The sequence below is a fragment of the Gopherus evgoodei genome, chromosome 1 (assembly GCF_007399415.2).
Source record: "Gopherus evgoodei ecotype Sinaloan lineage chromosome 1, rGopEvg1_v1.p, whole genome shotgun sequence".
NCBI lineage: Eukaryota > Metazoa > Chordata > Testudines > Testudinidae > Gopherus > Gopherus evgoodei.
The window spans coordinates 33,480,503-33,495,985 of record NC_044322.1 but is presented as its reverse complement, the minus strand read 5'-3'; the positions used below and the strand labels follow the sequence as shown (position 1 = coordinate 33,495,985).

General features: G+C 37.9%; 1 protein-coding gene across 5 annotated transcripts in view; it reads left to right on the top strand.

The window, feature by feature from the left end:
- The window catches only part of C1H11orf65 (chromosome 1 C11orf65 homolog), a 40,988-nt gene extending 27,153 nt beyond the window's left edge, over nucleotides 1-13,835 (top strand). For all 5 annotated transcript variants that reach the window (XM_030561107.1, XM_030561098.1, XM_030561090.1 and 2 more), the window contains 5 exons: nucleotides 1,136-1,339; nucleotides 4,902-5,035; nucleotides 8,245-8,415; nucleotides 8,670-8,725; nucleotides 13,298-13,835. In XM_030561107.1, coding sequence (XP_030416967.1) covers nucleotides 1,136-1,339; nucleotides 4,902-5,035; nucleotides 8,245-8,415; nucleotides 8,670-8,725; nucleotides 13,298-13,479 — 747 coding nt within the window. In that variant the 3' untranslated portion in view covers nucleotides 13,480-13,835. The remainder of the gene's footprint in view (nucleotides 1-1,135; nucleotides 1,340-4,901; nucleotides 5,036-8,244; nucleotides 8,416-8,669; nucleotides 8,726-13,297) is intronic.
- Nucleotides 13,836-15,483: the final 1,648 nt, after the last annotated feature.

Sequence of the window (15,483 nt, the reverse complement as noted above, 5' to 3'; positions counted from 1 at the left end):
ATTACCTATTATTCCTCTTTGAAAGTTCTTTAACTCCCTCACAGGTTGTCAGTTTATACTCCATCACCTCCATGTCAGTCTTCACAATGGGCATTCAGGAAGAAAAATCATGGGTTAGACAGAATTTTTCCCTTTCTCACCTATTTACTACTAAGCAATTTGGACTATGGAAACAGGGCTGCTAATCTATATACTTCAATTGAGAACATACCAGATTGACCAGGACTTGTCAATGAAATTACAGCATCTCTGACTGAGAGAGTGGGTTGCTTGGAACCAAACCAACAAAAAAAAAACCAACCCTCTCAGTTCTTTAAAACCTATTTAGCCATCCAAGCAGTTAAATTAGTTTCACTGCAGAAATTATTACAGGTTAGAATCTAATTTATTAATGTATTTTCTCATCTTCAGATCATCAGTAAGGTCCATTAAGTAAAAGTATTAATTTGCATGTACTAGCAACTTTTATCTGAGGCTATCAAATTGCTTTACAAAGACTAACTAATCCTCAGAATAGACATTTGAGAGAAGTAAATTATTATCTCTATTTTACAGACAGAAAAACTGATGAAAAGAAAGGTTATATGATTTACTTAAGTCACACAGCGAGTTTGCAGTGTACCTGGAAGTACAACCCACAAATACAGACTCACAGTCCCTGGTCTAGCTACTGTGCACACTTAACTTTTTCATTTTTAAATATTTTTCAATTTCATTTCTCTTCCCAATAAACTTCCCCCATTCAGTTCAGAAAAATAAACATTATAAGAGAAACAATAAATACTCCTAAATGTTGTGTATGCTTGTGGCCACACACCGAAGACCTTGCAAAGAACTCACTTAGAGTTAATGACAAAACTCCCACTGATTTCACGGAGTTGAGGACTGGATCTCTAATTTCACTCAGAATTGTAATCAGCCAATCAAATCTTCCAATTTCAGCCTATCCTGTATGGTGTTAAACTACTTTGAAATAGGTAAAGAACAGTTTCATGGCTTTTGTAAACCCATATATGTTAAGAGAGTTAGACAAGGTATTAATCTGACAATTTTTTTTAAAAGTAGGAACATTTATTTATAACAGACACTGTCACTAACTAGATCTCTCACTTTCAAGTGTGATATTTCTTTACAGACTAAATATCCTCCAAGTATATATTACAAAATATTCACTCATAGACCCATTGTGGATATGTGTGCTAACAGCCCTAGAGATTATACAAAGCCAACATACAAACAGCTGCTGCCAGAGGCTATTCATGGAAAGATTTGGAAAGATGACCACAGTGGCTGGTACAAGCGTGTGGAGAATAATGGCTGGAGACTTCTTTCGATCAGAGTAAGCAAAGAATAGCATTTACATTTTTTCTTTAAAACATTAACTTCTTTTTCTTACATAACCTACACATTAGGGAGATTTAATTTTACTCACTATATGGATCACTTCATAATGTGTGGGATCTTTATTTCCATTTGAAATAATGACCTATGGTAATAGTCACTCCCTGTGAGATGTTATAATAATATCATGATCATTTATTTATAACATGTTCCTCATCACCAAGTCACTGAACAATAGAATATGATTAAATTATCATAAGTACTGTACTATAAGATCTTGTGCTGAATATGAAATAAACCTGTTTATTAAAGTACAATATAATACTTAAATATTAAAATACAATTTCATCCGTCTCCATATGAAGGTATAATTTTGTTTGGATTAAAAATCTGCGAGAGGAGTCAATGTCCTTTTCTCTAATACAATGTATAGCTTAAAATATAAAACATACTGAAATTATGTTATGTTAAAATTAAACCATTTATGTTTTATTAAATTCTTTTGGAAATAATTGGTAATATTTTTAAAGGTGAAAGGTTTGTACAAACATAACACAGGGTAATTACAGAATTTAATTAGTTATTCAGGGAATTATTTGGATCCCAAGAATGACTATGAACAGTATAACTCCATTTCAGGTATCAATCATGAGATGATTTAGGGCTGGATTACTTGGTATCTGAAGGTTTGTGGAGGTAAATGCAGGTCTAAGCCATCTTTCTGTCTTCTCTGTCCTGAGTCTGAGCTGGCAAGTTAGAGCAACCACAGGGCTGCACTAATGAACAGAATTCTTTTTCAGATATGATACATAGCATTACAACATTTAAATAATTTATAATACACTGCATAGTGACATGAATCATTCAATGTGACACCATCAGACATCTTTTCTAATCCTATTATTCTAACATACTCCACTTTTCCACTCCTTTAGCTCATCCTGTCCAGCTGCCTCTTCCAAGCAGGCATTTTGATGGAGTTGTTGAAGACAGTATACCAGTCTCCTCATTTCTGTCTGTTCCTTCTTTTTTATTTACCAATCACTTTTCCCACTTCCTAAGTGCCTCAACCCATATAACATTAGACCAGTAGGTCTTAAGCATGGTGGATTGAGGGTATGCCACCCAATTTACTTCAACCCTCCACCACATCCCATCCCTCTTCAGGGACCACTCTCTCCAGATTGCCTTTCAGTGGGAGGTTCAATCTCTTCTTCAGAGAGGGGCCATAGAGGAAGTACTGTTGGGCCTCAGAGTACAAGGCTTTTATTCCCATTATCTCCTGATCCCCAAGTCAAAGGAGGCCTCAGGCCCATCTTAGATGTAAGAGAGTTGAACAAATTGCTGAAGAAAATAAAATTCCGCCTGGTTATCCTAGTGACAATTATCCTTTCCCTGGAATAAGGAGACTGGTTTGATGCCCTTGACTTGAGGGATGCTTACTTCCATATCACAATATGTCCCAACCATAGAAAGTTTCTCAGGTTTGTGATGAATGGTTGACACTATCAGTTCTGAGTGTGTCTGTTCTGCCTGGCAGCTGCTCCTCAGGTATTCACAAAGTGCATGACAATGGTAGTAGCTCATATTAAAAAATTAGGTGTCCATGTGTTCTCATACCTGGATGATTGGCTGATCAGAGCTCAGTCAGAATCTCAAGTCCTCTTTAGCATATCCACTGTTCTATCTATATTCAGTGCTCTGGAGCTCTTAGGGAGTAGAGAAAAATCAATACTGAGGCCTGTACAGATAATACAATTTATTGAGCAGTCCTCGACTCCACAAATCAGGTTTGAAACTATTCAGAACCTAGTACTTCAAATGAAAGCTTACCTGCTCCCAACAGCATGCAAGTACCTCAGCCTGTTAGGTCACATGGCAGCATATATCTATGTAGTACAATACACCAGACTGCAACTCAGGATACTACATACATAGCTAGCATCAGTATTTGCCCCGAATCATCACCACTTGGACAAGGTGGTTCAAGTACCAGAGTTAGTCCTGTTGTCTCTGGATTGGTGGACAGACCCTCTAAAAGTCTGTGTGGACATTCCCTTCCTTCCAACACTCACTCGAGCCACAGACGCATCATCTCTAGATTTGGGAGCTCATATTGGATCCCTGAAAACTCAAGGACTCTGGTCACCTCCGGACCTAGAGGCTCACATAAATGTCAGGGAGTTACAAGCAAGGTCTAGCCTGCTCAACCTTCCTCCCCTAGATGGGGGGGTTGGGGGGGTGGGAGTCTGTGGAATATGACAGACAACTCAGTGATTATATTTTATATAACCCATCAAGGAGGGGCATAGTCAATCCAGCTCTGCCAGGAGGCAGTTCACCTCTGGGACTTCTGTATAACCCATTCAATTCACCTCAAAACTGTTTCCCTTCCAGGGAAGCAAAACACTCTGGCAGATCAGCTGAGCAGATCCTTCACCAATCAACACGAGTGGAATTGACATGTGTAGTCACTTGAAGAAGAACAGTTACGTACCTTTATATAACAGTTGTTCTTTGAGATGTGTGACACATGTCTATGCCATGACCCATCCGCCTTCCCCTCTATATCAGAGTGCATCCAGTAGGAAGGAACTGAGGGAGGTTGGGAGCAGCTCCGCCCTCTTACATCAGCATGCGGTTGTGCACAGCAACAGGATGGCACTTGAGCCACCCCAATAGGAACTGCTGAGGAGAAAAATCTCCAACATTTGTGCACAAGATGTACACACACCTATAGTGGAAAGGACATATGCAACACATCTTGAAGAACAGTAGTTACGGAAATGTAGGTAACCCTTTCCTTCCATAATAATAAGACTTTGCATATACATAGGGACACCTTTCATCCAAAGATCTCCAAGTACTTTACAAAAGTGGGCAAATGTTACTATCTCTATTTTACAAATGAGGAAACTGAGGGGCAAAGAAGTTAAGTGACTTGCATAGGTCACAGAGAGTTAGTGGCGGAGTAGGGAATAGGAATCAGACTTCTGACTCATATTCTCTTATTCTAGGCATAAAATCATTCTGCTTACTTCCTCCGTCTTCCCTATTACATCTATCCCTGTGCCTTTTCCTTTAAGCCTGTCTAGTGGTAGCCTCTGAATAACAGTTCTGGAGCTTCTCAGAGAAACCTAATCTGTGTTTGGCCATTATTTGTTTTTTATACATTATTATATTATTTCTCAGTATGTTATCCATGAGATTTTTCTCTCCATTACATTAAACAGAATATCAGCTATTAAAGAATCAGCATTCTTTTTATGCAGAAATTTACCAAGGCAAGGAGCAATTACCATTGAATTAATATTTGCAAGAGAAAATATACTCCTTGCATGTTTAGCCTTGTGTCTTTCAAGCTACTGACAAGATAATGTATCTTATGCTGAACAGATAAGCAAAACAGGCAAATGGTAAATCTTTAATTATTCTCAATGTAAAGGACCAATCATGGGATTTATAAATGAGAAGACATGCCCAGGGGAATAGAGGGGAAGAAAATCAGTCATGGTGTTTTTGTGAAACTAGTCCAAACAATACATCACATTTGCCAGTAGTTTTGGAGGACCATAGATCCTGTAACTGATGAGGACAACACAAAGAAAAAGGAATTCCATTACTCTAAGCTAAAGAGGAAACAAGACATTGACCAGAGAAGAAAAAGGAGAAAAATTGAATGGATGACAAAAATGTGAGTTGATGCAATTTTCAGACTTATGTTTCTGGGCATGATTAGAGTAGTATTCTGGTTATGGGTCTTTTCAGAAATCATTAACTTCATGGCTAAATTATCTTAAAACGCTGTGTAACTGTGTTATAAGTAATTGAGTTGTATATCACTACCAAGTTCTGCTGAACTTCCAAATGGAGCTAGTTCCATTTGGGGCAGCAGGATATTGCCTCTTCTAGATCTGAGAATGGATAGCTCCTACAGGAGTTATTATTTTATTGGTTATATCCCTCTGCAGCTATGCACTGGGGGCTGTGGAGGCAATGCAAAAGGAGGTGATGTGACATTGGGCTGTACTATCTGTCATGTGGATTTCCGCAAAAAAATCTGGGAGCATAGAGAAAGACAGCATCAGACAGGGTGATAGTTCTTCCCAGTTCTATTCAGAAAAGAGGAACTCCACATATAGGCAGCTTCCTCTTCTGCTTGTAGATCACTGCCCCATCATCTCTAGAATATAGCACCTCTCCTCCCAGAAATTTTCATCTTGTTTCCCAGAGAAGATCACCCATATCTGGAATGGCTGTATAAGCCACTGGGAACAAGCTGAGAACAAGATCAGAAACATAACACCTTCATTCCAAGATACCAACCTATACGCGCAAACAGTAGTCACTGAATCACTAAGTGCAAGCAGGGTCACCATCTGTGACAAGGACAACTGCTGTTACTATATGGTAGGTTTGTTTGGATTACCATGGAGCATTCCTAACTGAGATTGCCAATAGTTCATTTAATAAGAGACATCTACCATGCAGCCTAAGAAGGGCAGTAGTCTAACCAGAACCAAAAAACTCGACACTCAAGATCTTGCAGCTATGGCCAGTGTCTAGCCTCCTTGTTTTAAGCAAACGAATTAAGAAGCTAGCAAAAAACAGTCTCCAGCCTCCAAGAATCTGCAGGGTTGGAAGGTCACACCCTGAAATAACTCAGGTCCTTCCTTTTAGAACAAACCAATAGCTACTTATGGGCAACTGTTTATCCACCTCCAAGGTCCTGACCAGTGGAATCACACAAAATCTTCACCCCTATATTATTTAACATCTACATTAAACCATGTTAAGTAGGTAGGAAGGCAGATCGAGCAATCATCTCTAATGATAGCTTAATGGAAGAAAAGTTGTGGCTCCCAGGACAAACAGTTATATTTTTATAACCCCTGCTTGAATAGGCCAAATGTTATAGTCTGTTTTCTGAAGAGAGAAAACAAATTATTCCTTGGCATTAACTGTTGTTTCAGTGGACATGTATAAAAAGTACACAACTGCAATCCAAAGTGCCTCCATCACCATACAGGCATACCACTGGGTGTCATTTAACTGGAAATTCATTTTATTTTAAAGATTACTACAAAATTAATTTATTAGAAAAAATATAGCATGCAGAGGTATGAGTTTTAAATGGTAACATATTCAGATTCTAAGGGTCAGAGAAATCTCTATGATCAGTTCCACTAGCCTGACATCCTGCATAGCATAGACTATAGAATTTATACAAGCCCTTATTTGTTTTTTTCAAGAGGGATAACAGTATTGTGCTGCACATCACCAGTTCCAAACACATTGGCTTAACACAGATTCATCAGAATTAAGCCACATATGTCAATATTGTAATGCAGTACCCAGCTCATCACATCTAATATAATGCTAACCTCACTTTGAGGAGGAGAACACAACTCCACTTTTGCCAGAGTTTCAGCAGCACAACACAACAAGCTGCTGTAATGGGAATGTTAAAATTCCTCTTACCCCAGCCAAAGAAACAAGATAAGAAGTTGATCCCAAATTACAGTCTATGAAGCAAATGATTGTTTCTGGGAGTCACTGGGTCACCATAATAGGCATTTTAAAAATAAATGGACTAAATCTTCCATTCCTTACTCAGGCAAAACTTTCCTTGGAGACACAAGGTGTGGGAGGTAATATCTTTTATTGCACCAGCTTCTGTTGGTCAGAGAGACAAACTTTCGAGCTTACACAGAGCTCTTCTTCAGGTCTATTGAAGTCAATGGGAATTTGCCAGAAAAAGGAATAAGCCTACAGAGATAGAAGAAAGAAATACAGCTCTATTTTGAAAACTGTTGAAGTTCAGCTTTTGTCCCATTCTGACCTGATATGTAATTCAAATGGCATTCTTATATGTAAAAGGCAAAGGGACACACAACTGTCTCTGTAGTATAATTTTTAAAGTTACTTCCATTTATGTAATATCATAACATTACTCACCACAAAGAGCTTGCAAATCATTTAAATGTGTGATGCCCAAAGAATTTCAATAAGCCTAAAATAGTTAGATTGTCTGTGGTGTTTAACAATGTTTTCTTTAACAACAAAAATCAGTTTTTCCTTGTGATTTCTTTCTTCCTACATTACTGGGAGGTGGGGCAGGCATGAAGAATGACGTATTCTTTTGAGAGGAAGCGGCAAGTCGGCCCATATGTGTTCTTGCAAGTATCCTCCTTCCTAAACAAAGGGGAATAATTTCCCAAAGACAAGAACTAAGAATATATAATATAAATGGGACACTCAGGTTTTCATCTACTCATTTATTCTAGGCTCATTTATTCTAGATTATCCTTCTCACAGGCATAGTCGTGACATCATTAACGTACAGGGTCAAGACAGGTGCTTTAAAATGTTAGGGAAATATTTATAAAAGTAGCTTCTTCTAGAAGATAGGTCATTTTTTGACCCTCTCATATACCTGAAATGGTCACCTCTGGGAAGATCTCTGTTTCAGTTGTATATCCAGTGTACAAATTGTTGTGTATGGTGTGGTGTACTGTTTAAAAAACCCAGAAGTCACTCTATATGGTAGTGGAGAAGGTGATGCCTACATAACTGTTATATCATTTTGTAAAATGCTTTGAGGATCATTTGGGATTAAAAAGTCTAATATATTTGATATTAAAATGATAAAAGAAAAAAGTAGAATCTATATTTAAATTGTGTACACACATACTTGATTCTCTTCCCCTCCTTGCTATGTCACCATTAAATCAAAGTTAATAATGACTAAGGTACATAATATTTCTATTCACAGACCACCCATGTTATCCTTACTTGGTTCTGCTAGAATAAGACAATATGTTGGGATATAGTGCCCCTTAGCGTCAGAAAATATAACTGTTTCAAGCAACCTGCAATAATATATTCTTGTTTCACTATTAGGTATTATGCAGGAAGTTTGCGGGTCAAAACAGAGGACCCTACCACCGCAATCTTAATTCAGAGAAGTGCAGAAGGCATCGTCAATGCTGTTGAGAAAGGAGGAACAGACAATGTAATGGAATGGGAAGTGGATGAACTGTTGGAATGGACAAATGCGCTTAACTTTGAAGAGTAAGTATGTGGGTTTTTTGTTTGTTTTCTTTCCCTTCTGAAGGATTTTATTATCTATAATAGAGCCTTGATCAGCTCCAGCTTCTCCCATTTTAAATCTTCTCCCTCCATTGTTCTGTATTGTGGCCTTGATCTTCTTGGAAATGTTTCAGCTTCCAAAAAGTTAACTTCTCAAGAGATTAAACTTGTGTTTAATTTCCAGGATTTTGTTAATTGTACCTTAAACTGAATGTGTGTTTGCTTAATTTGTTTAGATATATTAGTCAGTGGAAAGAAATTGCAACAAGCAACTCATCAGCTAACTACCAGGGTAAGTGGCGCCAATTATAGTTGTGGTAAATGGCTTCAAACACAATTTTGCTCTCAAAAATTACTTTAAAAATTGCAGTTATGTTCCATGTTTACTGTGTAATTGTAAGTGTAAATTATTTTTTCCATATCCCACTATCCTTAGCTTCCAGGCAAAAATATTCTAATTTCCAATCATGCATACTTACCAAGAAATCAGTATACTTATCAGTATCATCAAGATCTGGTGATCTTTGTTATGAATATCAAAAGTGTAAGTTATTTTTAACCTAATATGTGAAAAAGAAAATGGAATGTAGAGTTCCAGAAAATACAAATAGCCTTTTCAAAGTCAAACCCTTTTTATTAAACTCAACTGTAGCCAATTATGATTTACACATTTGTTTCTACAATCTGATTTGTTTACATTTCTCCAAATATCAGCATTGCTCATCTTTGAGAAAACAAACAAGTTCTGGTCTCTCTAGTCTTTCTAAAATTGAATTTCTGCCTCCTCTGTATTAGTAATGCCTGCGTCTTTTTACAGTCAGGTTTTATATGCAATAATTTAGTTTATTTTTTTTACATGTTTTTTCTCTGCTATTAGCAGGCCCGTAAACCTAAAATTAGACCTACCAGATATGTTGGTTCACAGGCATATTATTTATTTGTATTATAGTAGTGCCTGGGATTCCCCAATTGCGGATCAGGACTTTACTGTGCTAGGCATTATACAAACACAGAATAAAAAAGACAGGCCCTGACCCAAAGACCTTACTATCCAAGGAAGGCCTGGTTTTAAGAGCTGTGCTTTCCAAGTGTTCCAGTGTGGAAGATTCTTGTATACTTCATTTATCCATTTGAAAGACTCAAGGAAATACTTTACTATTTTAAACTAAAAATACACAAAACAGAATCTCTTGGGATGATGTAGTAAGATTTATTTTCATTTATTAACGTGGGTTATTGCTGATATGTGACTCCATCACTAATGCATGTAATACACGTGCACCCAGTATATTTTAGGACCATATTCTTGGCTGTAGTTGTTAGGTGGGAGCTGACAACCAGACAAAGGTGTGTGTGTGTGTGTGCTGTATAGGCTTAGGTATTATACTGTGTGTGGTACTTGGGCTATATCCATACTTAACACTTCCAGTACTAGGAGGAGCCCTGGGTCAGGTGGAGCCCTCCACCCCCAACCTGTCACAGCCTGCGCCTCCCCTCCCCAGACCCCAAGCTGCCCTGCAGGAAAATTCAAAAGCTCTTCTCTCCTCTGGAAGAATCTGAGCTTTTGATATGTGTCATGCAGGTTCCAGGGCAGCTTGGGAGGTGGTATCTGCTACTCAGCTTCCTGAGTTCATCAGTAATCTCCTTGGAGTCCAGGGAGATTCTAATGTAATTTGATGAACCCAGGAAGCTGAGTAACACATACTGTTTCCTCAGCCACCCTGGAACCTGCATGAGGCATGATAATAAACAAAAATTTCCCCCACCAAACCCGTAACTGGCATCCAGCAGCAGTGACTGTGTCACGGGAGGCCTATTATACCAACCACCCATAGGCAAATACCTTACAGAAGTTTAAATACTACTTCAATATCATTACCGTTATCAACCAAACTTGTAATCTCATCAAAAAAAGATATCAAGTTAGTTGATACCATGTTGATTTGCATTAATTATATTACCCTCCTTTAGCTGATTGTTAATTGAGTCCGGTATCAGGTGCTCCATTATCTTGCCGGGTATTGATGTCAGATTGGCAGGCCTATAATTACTCTTTTTAAAAATTGGCACAACTTTAGCTTTCTTCCAGTCTTCTTGAACTTCCTCAGTGCTCCAAAATTTAGTGAAAAAAAGCATTAATGGTGCAGCAAGCACCTCAGCTAGCTCCTTTAAAAATCTTTGATGCAAGTTATCTGGACCTGCTGATATAAAAATATCTAACTTCTGTTTAACATTTTCCAGTGATACTAGTGGAATGGAAAGAGTTTTATTATTACCAGATGATGAGAGTGCATCATCTGTTTTTTCCCCAAATTACAGAACATAAATATTTATTGACCACCTCTGCCTTTTCTCAATGATTATTGATAATTCTACCATTTCAATCTAGTACTGGACCAGTACTATTGTCAATATTATTTTTGTTCCTAATATATTTTTAAAACTCCTTATTGTCCTTAAGTCTGCTGCCAATTGAATTCTCCTTGTGTCCCTTGGGTTCCCTTATCAATTTTCTGCAATTCCTAACTTCTGATTTATATTCATTACTATCAACTTTCCCTTTCTTCCATTTGTTGTATGTTATTTTCTATAGCTGTCTTCACTCCCCCTCTAAACCAGGTTGTTTTTCAACCAGCACAGCCTTCTTCCTCAGTTGCGGGATTGTGGCTTTTGGGATCTCTAGTAAGGTGTTCTTAAATAATTCCCAAATATCATTCACATTTTTCTATTTAAATTCTTCCTCTCAGCTGATAGCTCATAATTGTTTTAAGCTTTGTGAAATTGGCCCTATTAAAGCACCAAGTATTTATAGATTCATAGATTCTAGGACTGGAAGGGACCTTGAGAGGTCATCAAGTCCAGTCCCTTGCCCTCCTCGCAGGACCAAATACTGTCTAGACCATCCCTGATAGACATTTATCCAACCTACTCTTAAATATCTCCAGAGTTGGAGATTCCACAGCCTCCCGAGGCAATTTATTCCAGTGTTTAACCACCCTGACAGTTAGGAACTTTTTCCTCATGTCCAACCTAAACCTCCCCTGCTGCAGTTTAAGCCCATTGCTTCTTGTTCTATCCTTAGAGGCTAAGATGAACAAGTTTTCTCCCTCCTCCTTATGACACTCTTTTAGATACCTGAAAACTGCTATCATGTCCCCTCTCAATCTTCTCTTTTCCAAACTAAACAAACTCCATTCTTTCAGCCTTCCTTCATAGGTCATATACTCTAGACCTTTAATCATTCTTATTGCTCTTCTCTGGACCTTCTCCAATTTCTCCACGTAATTCTTGAAATGCAGTGCCCAGAACTGGACACAATACTCCAGTTGAGGCCTAACCAACGCGGAGTAGAGCGGAAGAATGACTTCTCATGTCTTGCTCACAACACACCTGTTAATGCATCCCAGAATCATGTTTGCTTTTTTTGCAACAGCATCACACTGTTGACTCATATTTAGCTTGTGGTCCACTATAACCCCTAGATCCCTTTCTGCCGTACTCCTTTCCAGACAGTCTCTTCCCATTCTGTATATATATTAGTGGTCTGGATTTTATTCAGCTTGCACAATATAAATGCGATCAAGTCATAATCACTTGTACCTAAGCTACATTAACATTTAGTTTGGTAATCGGTTACTCTTTATCTGCTAGGACAAAGTGTAATATAGAATCCTCCACTGATGGCTGCAACACTTTTTGAGTTAGGAAATTGTCATCTATAATGTTTAGAAATTACAAGGACATTTTAGTACTGGCAGCATTATCTAGCCATTAGTAAAGAGACATTGGATAGCGCAATGGAATGTATACACACATTGATTTTTCCACTGATTCTGGTAGAGGTCAGGGCTCTGGGGTTTTTAAAAGTAATTTACTAAAATTGATGTCTAATATTAAAATGATTGTACAATGCAAATAAAAAGCCTTGAGTATTTTTAATTAACAGTAATGCTGTCATCAGAGAAAACAATGTAAAAATATTTCAGTTATGCTACCACTGCTCCAGTGACAGACAACACAATTGCTGAAGCAGCAGGGAATCCAAAGTTAAATTGATATAAACCAGTTATAAGCTGATGTGTGCCCTCACAGGTGTTTCAATTGATTCAACAAAATTGATTTTAAAACAATTTAGTTAAATCAGTGAAACTGTTGTGTGTAGACAAAGCCTTAGTTAAGTCAAACAGAAGAGTGGTTCTTGTCTATGGGCCATCCTGACAAAGCAGCTCTCACAATGACACTCTATTTAGACATTATGTAGTGGCCTGGGCTGTAGTAATATGCACCATCTCACAGAAGATTAAAGGGTGGTGAGACAAGTCAAAAGAAGGCTAAGATACAAATAAAGGGCCAAATTCTGCTCTCATTTGCACTGTGTAAATCCAGAATAACTCTGTTGAGTTCTGTAGATTTACTAATGAGTTACTCCACTGGGAAAGTAGAATTTGGCCCCCAGTTTATTTTTGTTGGGGAGAAAAAGGGAATATCTTTCATTGTTGGATAATTGGACTGTATTTACATTTGATTTTTTTTTTAACAGTGGTACAGGATAAAAGAAAAAATAAAGCACTGCTAGCAAGGCATGTTTCCTAAAGTTGTTTTTGTTCATCCTAATTTCCTCAATCTTGCTAACACAAACAGAACTTTTTAAGCAGGGTTGTTCAAGTGTGCTGAGTTTCTGAGTTTAATCTTTGCTATTTTAAAACAGCATTATATGGGTTTTAAAAAAAAAGTTACCATGTATGAATATTATAAAGAGAAAGGAACTATGATAGGTCAAAGTGTGACTGTGGGACAGTTAGTTTAAATAATATCTACATTACCTCGCACAGATTTTTCTGACATATTTCAATTTTTTTTTTAGGTTTCCAGTTTATTGTATCACAACATGATCTATGTGAATTCTCACAGCTATCCCATGGAAACATCCAGGACACACCAACCCCTAATCCATTACCTTTAAATGAAATAGACTTCAAGTCAGGGGCATTTATAACACCATTAAACTCACCTTGTAATCTCCCAATGGGTAACAATTCTGAATGATAATTTTGCTCCTATTCATTAGAATACTATTTTCCTCTACTTCAATTTGATATGAAATGGAGCTATAGTTTCAGCAGTTAGAGCTGACTCAACAAGAAATCTGCATGTAAAACACAAACATGCTGCATGATTCTCTCCTCTATAAAAACAAATTACAATAGTATCCAAAACTGGTTTGAATCAGTCATAATGTGCTAATAATAACCTCCCCTACTTTTCTCCCTCTTCTAGAACACCTACATTCTATACAATAAAATTATGTCAAATGCTTCAGCAAATATTATAGTGATCTGTTCTTTCTATAGATTTTTTTCCAGCCTCTAATATAAAGTGGATGCTTACAACTGATGCTTATCACTTCCAGGACTTTTAAGCTTCAAAATGTTTTGAAAACAATTACGAGTCCATTAAGCCTTGCAGTACCCTTGTGAGCTAGCTATGGATTACCCCTGATTTTAGCAGTGAAGAGACTGAAGGTTAAGTGATTTGCCCAATGTTATCTTCTTGCTTCTATTTGACACACACTGTTACAGTCAAAAGTTCTAAAACCTAGCAGATCCTACAGAGTATAACAATTGTATCAATGGAATTTGCTGCTTTGAAGGCAGAGCAGCTACTGAATAGTTACATTTCCGAGCAGGGCTGAATGAAAAATGTTAACCTGGGTCTGAACCTACCTGAAAAAGGGGGGTGGGTGGGAGGGGGCTTTTTTTTGTTTTGAACTAGAGTATCATCATTTCACGTTTCTTAGTAGCAGGTCTACAGTGCAAAAAACCCTCTAAAACAAACTGATGGGAATTGGTCTGAGATGGCAGAACACATAATGGCCATATTGGGTCAGATGAAAGGTCTATCTAGCCCAATAGCCTGCCTTCCAACAGTGGCCAGTGCCAGGTGCCCCAGAGGGAATGAACAGAACAGGTACTCATCAAGTGATCCAATTCCCTGCCACTCATTCCCAGCTTCTGGCAAACCATCCCTGCCCATCCTGGCTAATAGCCATTCATGGACCTATCCTCCATGAATTTATCTAGTTCTTTTCTGAACTCTGTTATTGTCTTGGGCTTCACAACATCCTCTGGCAAAGAGTTCCACAGGTTGACAGTGCGTTGTGTGAAGAAATACTTCTGTTTGTTTGTTTTAAACCTGCTGCCTATTAATTTCATTTGGTGACCCCTAGTTCTTGTGTTATGAGCAATAAATAACTTCCTTATTTACTTTCTCCACACCAGTCATGGTTTTCTAGACCTCAATCATATTCCCCCCCTTAGTCTTCTCTTTTCCAAGCTGAAAAGTCCCAGTCTTATTAATCACTTCTCGTATGGAAGCCGTTCCATACCCCTAATCACTTTTGTTGCCCTTTTCTGAACCTTTTCCAATTCCAGTATCTCTTTTTTGAGATGAGGCAACCACATCTACCCGCAGTATTCAACATGTGGGTGTACCATGGATTTATGTAGAGGCAATATATTTTCTGTCTTATCTATCCCTTTCTTAATGATTCCCAACATTGTTAGTTTTGACTGCTGCTGCACATTGAATAAATGTTTTCAGAGAGCTATCCACAATTATTCCAAGATCTTTCTTGAGTGGTAACAGCTAATTTAGACCCCATCATTTTATAACGATAGTTGGGATTATGCTTTCCAATGTGCATTACTACTTTGCATTTACCAACATTGAATTTCATCTGCCATTTTTTTGCCCAGTCACCCAGTTTTTTGAGATCCTTTTGCAGCTCTTCAGCATCTGCCTGAGATGTAAATATCTTGAGTAGTTTTGTATCATCTGCAAATTTTGCCACCTCACTGTTTACCCCTTTTTCCAGATCATTTATGAATATGTTGAATAGGACTGAATAGACCCCCTGGTGGACACCACTAGCCATTTTGAACACTGACCATTCCTACCCTTTGTTTCCTATCTTTTAACCAGTTGCCAATCCATGAGGACCTTCCCTCTTATCCCATGACTGCTTACTTTGCTTAAGACCCTTTGGTGAGG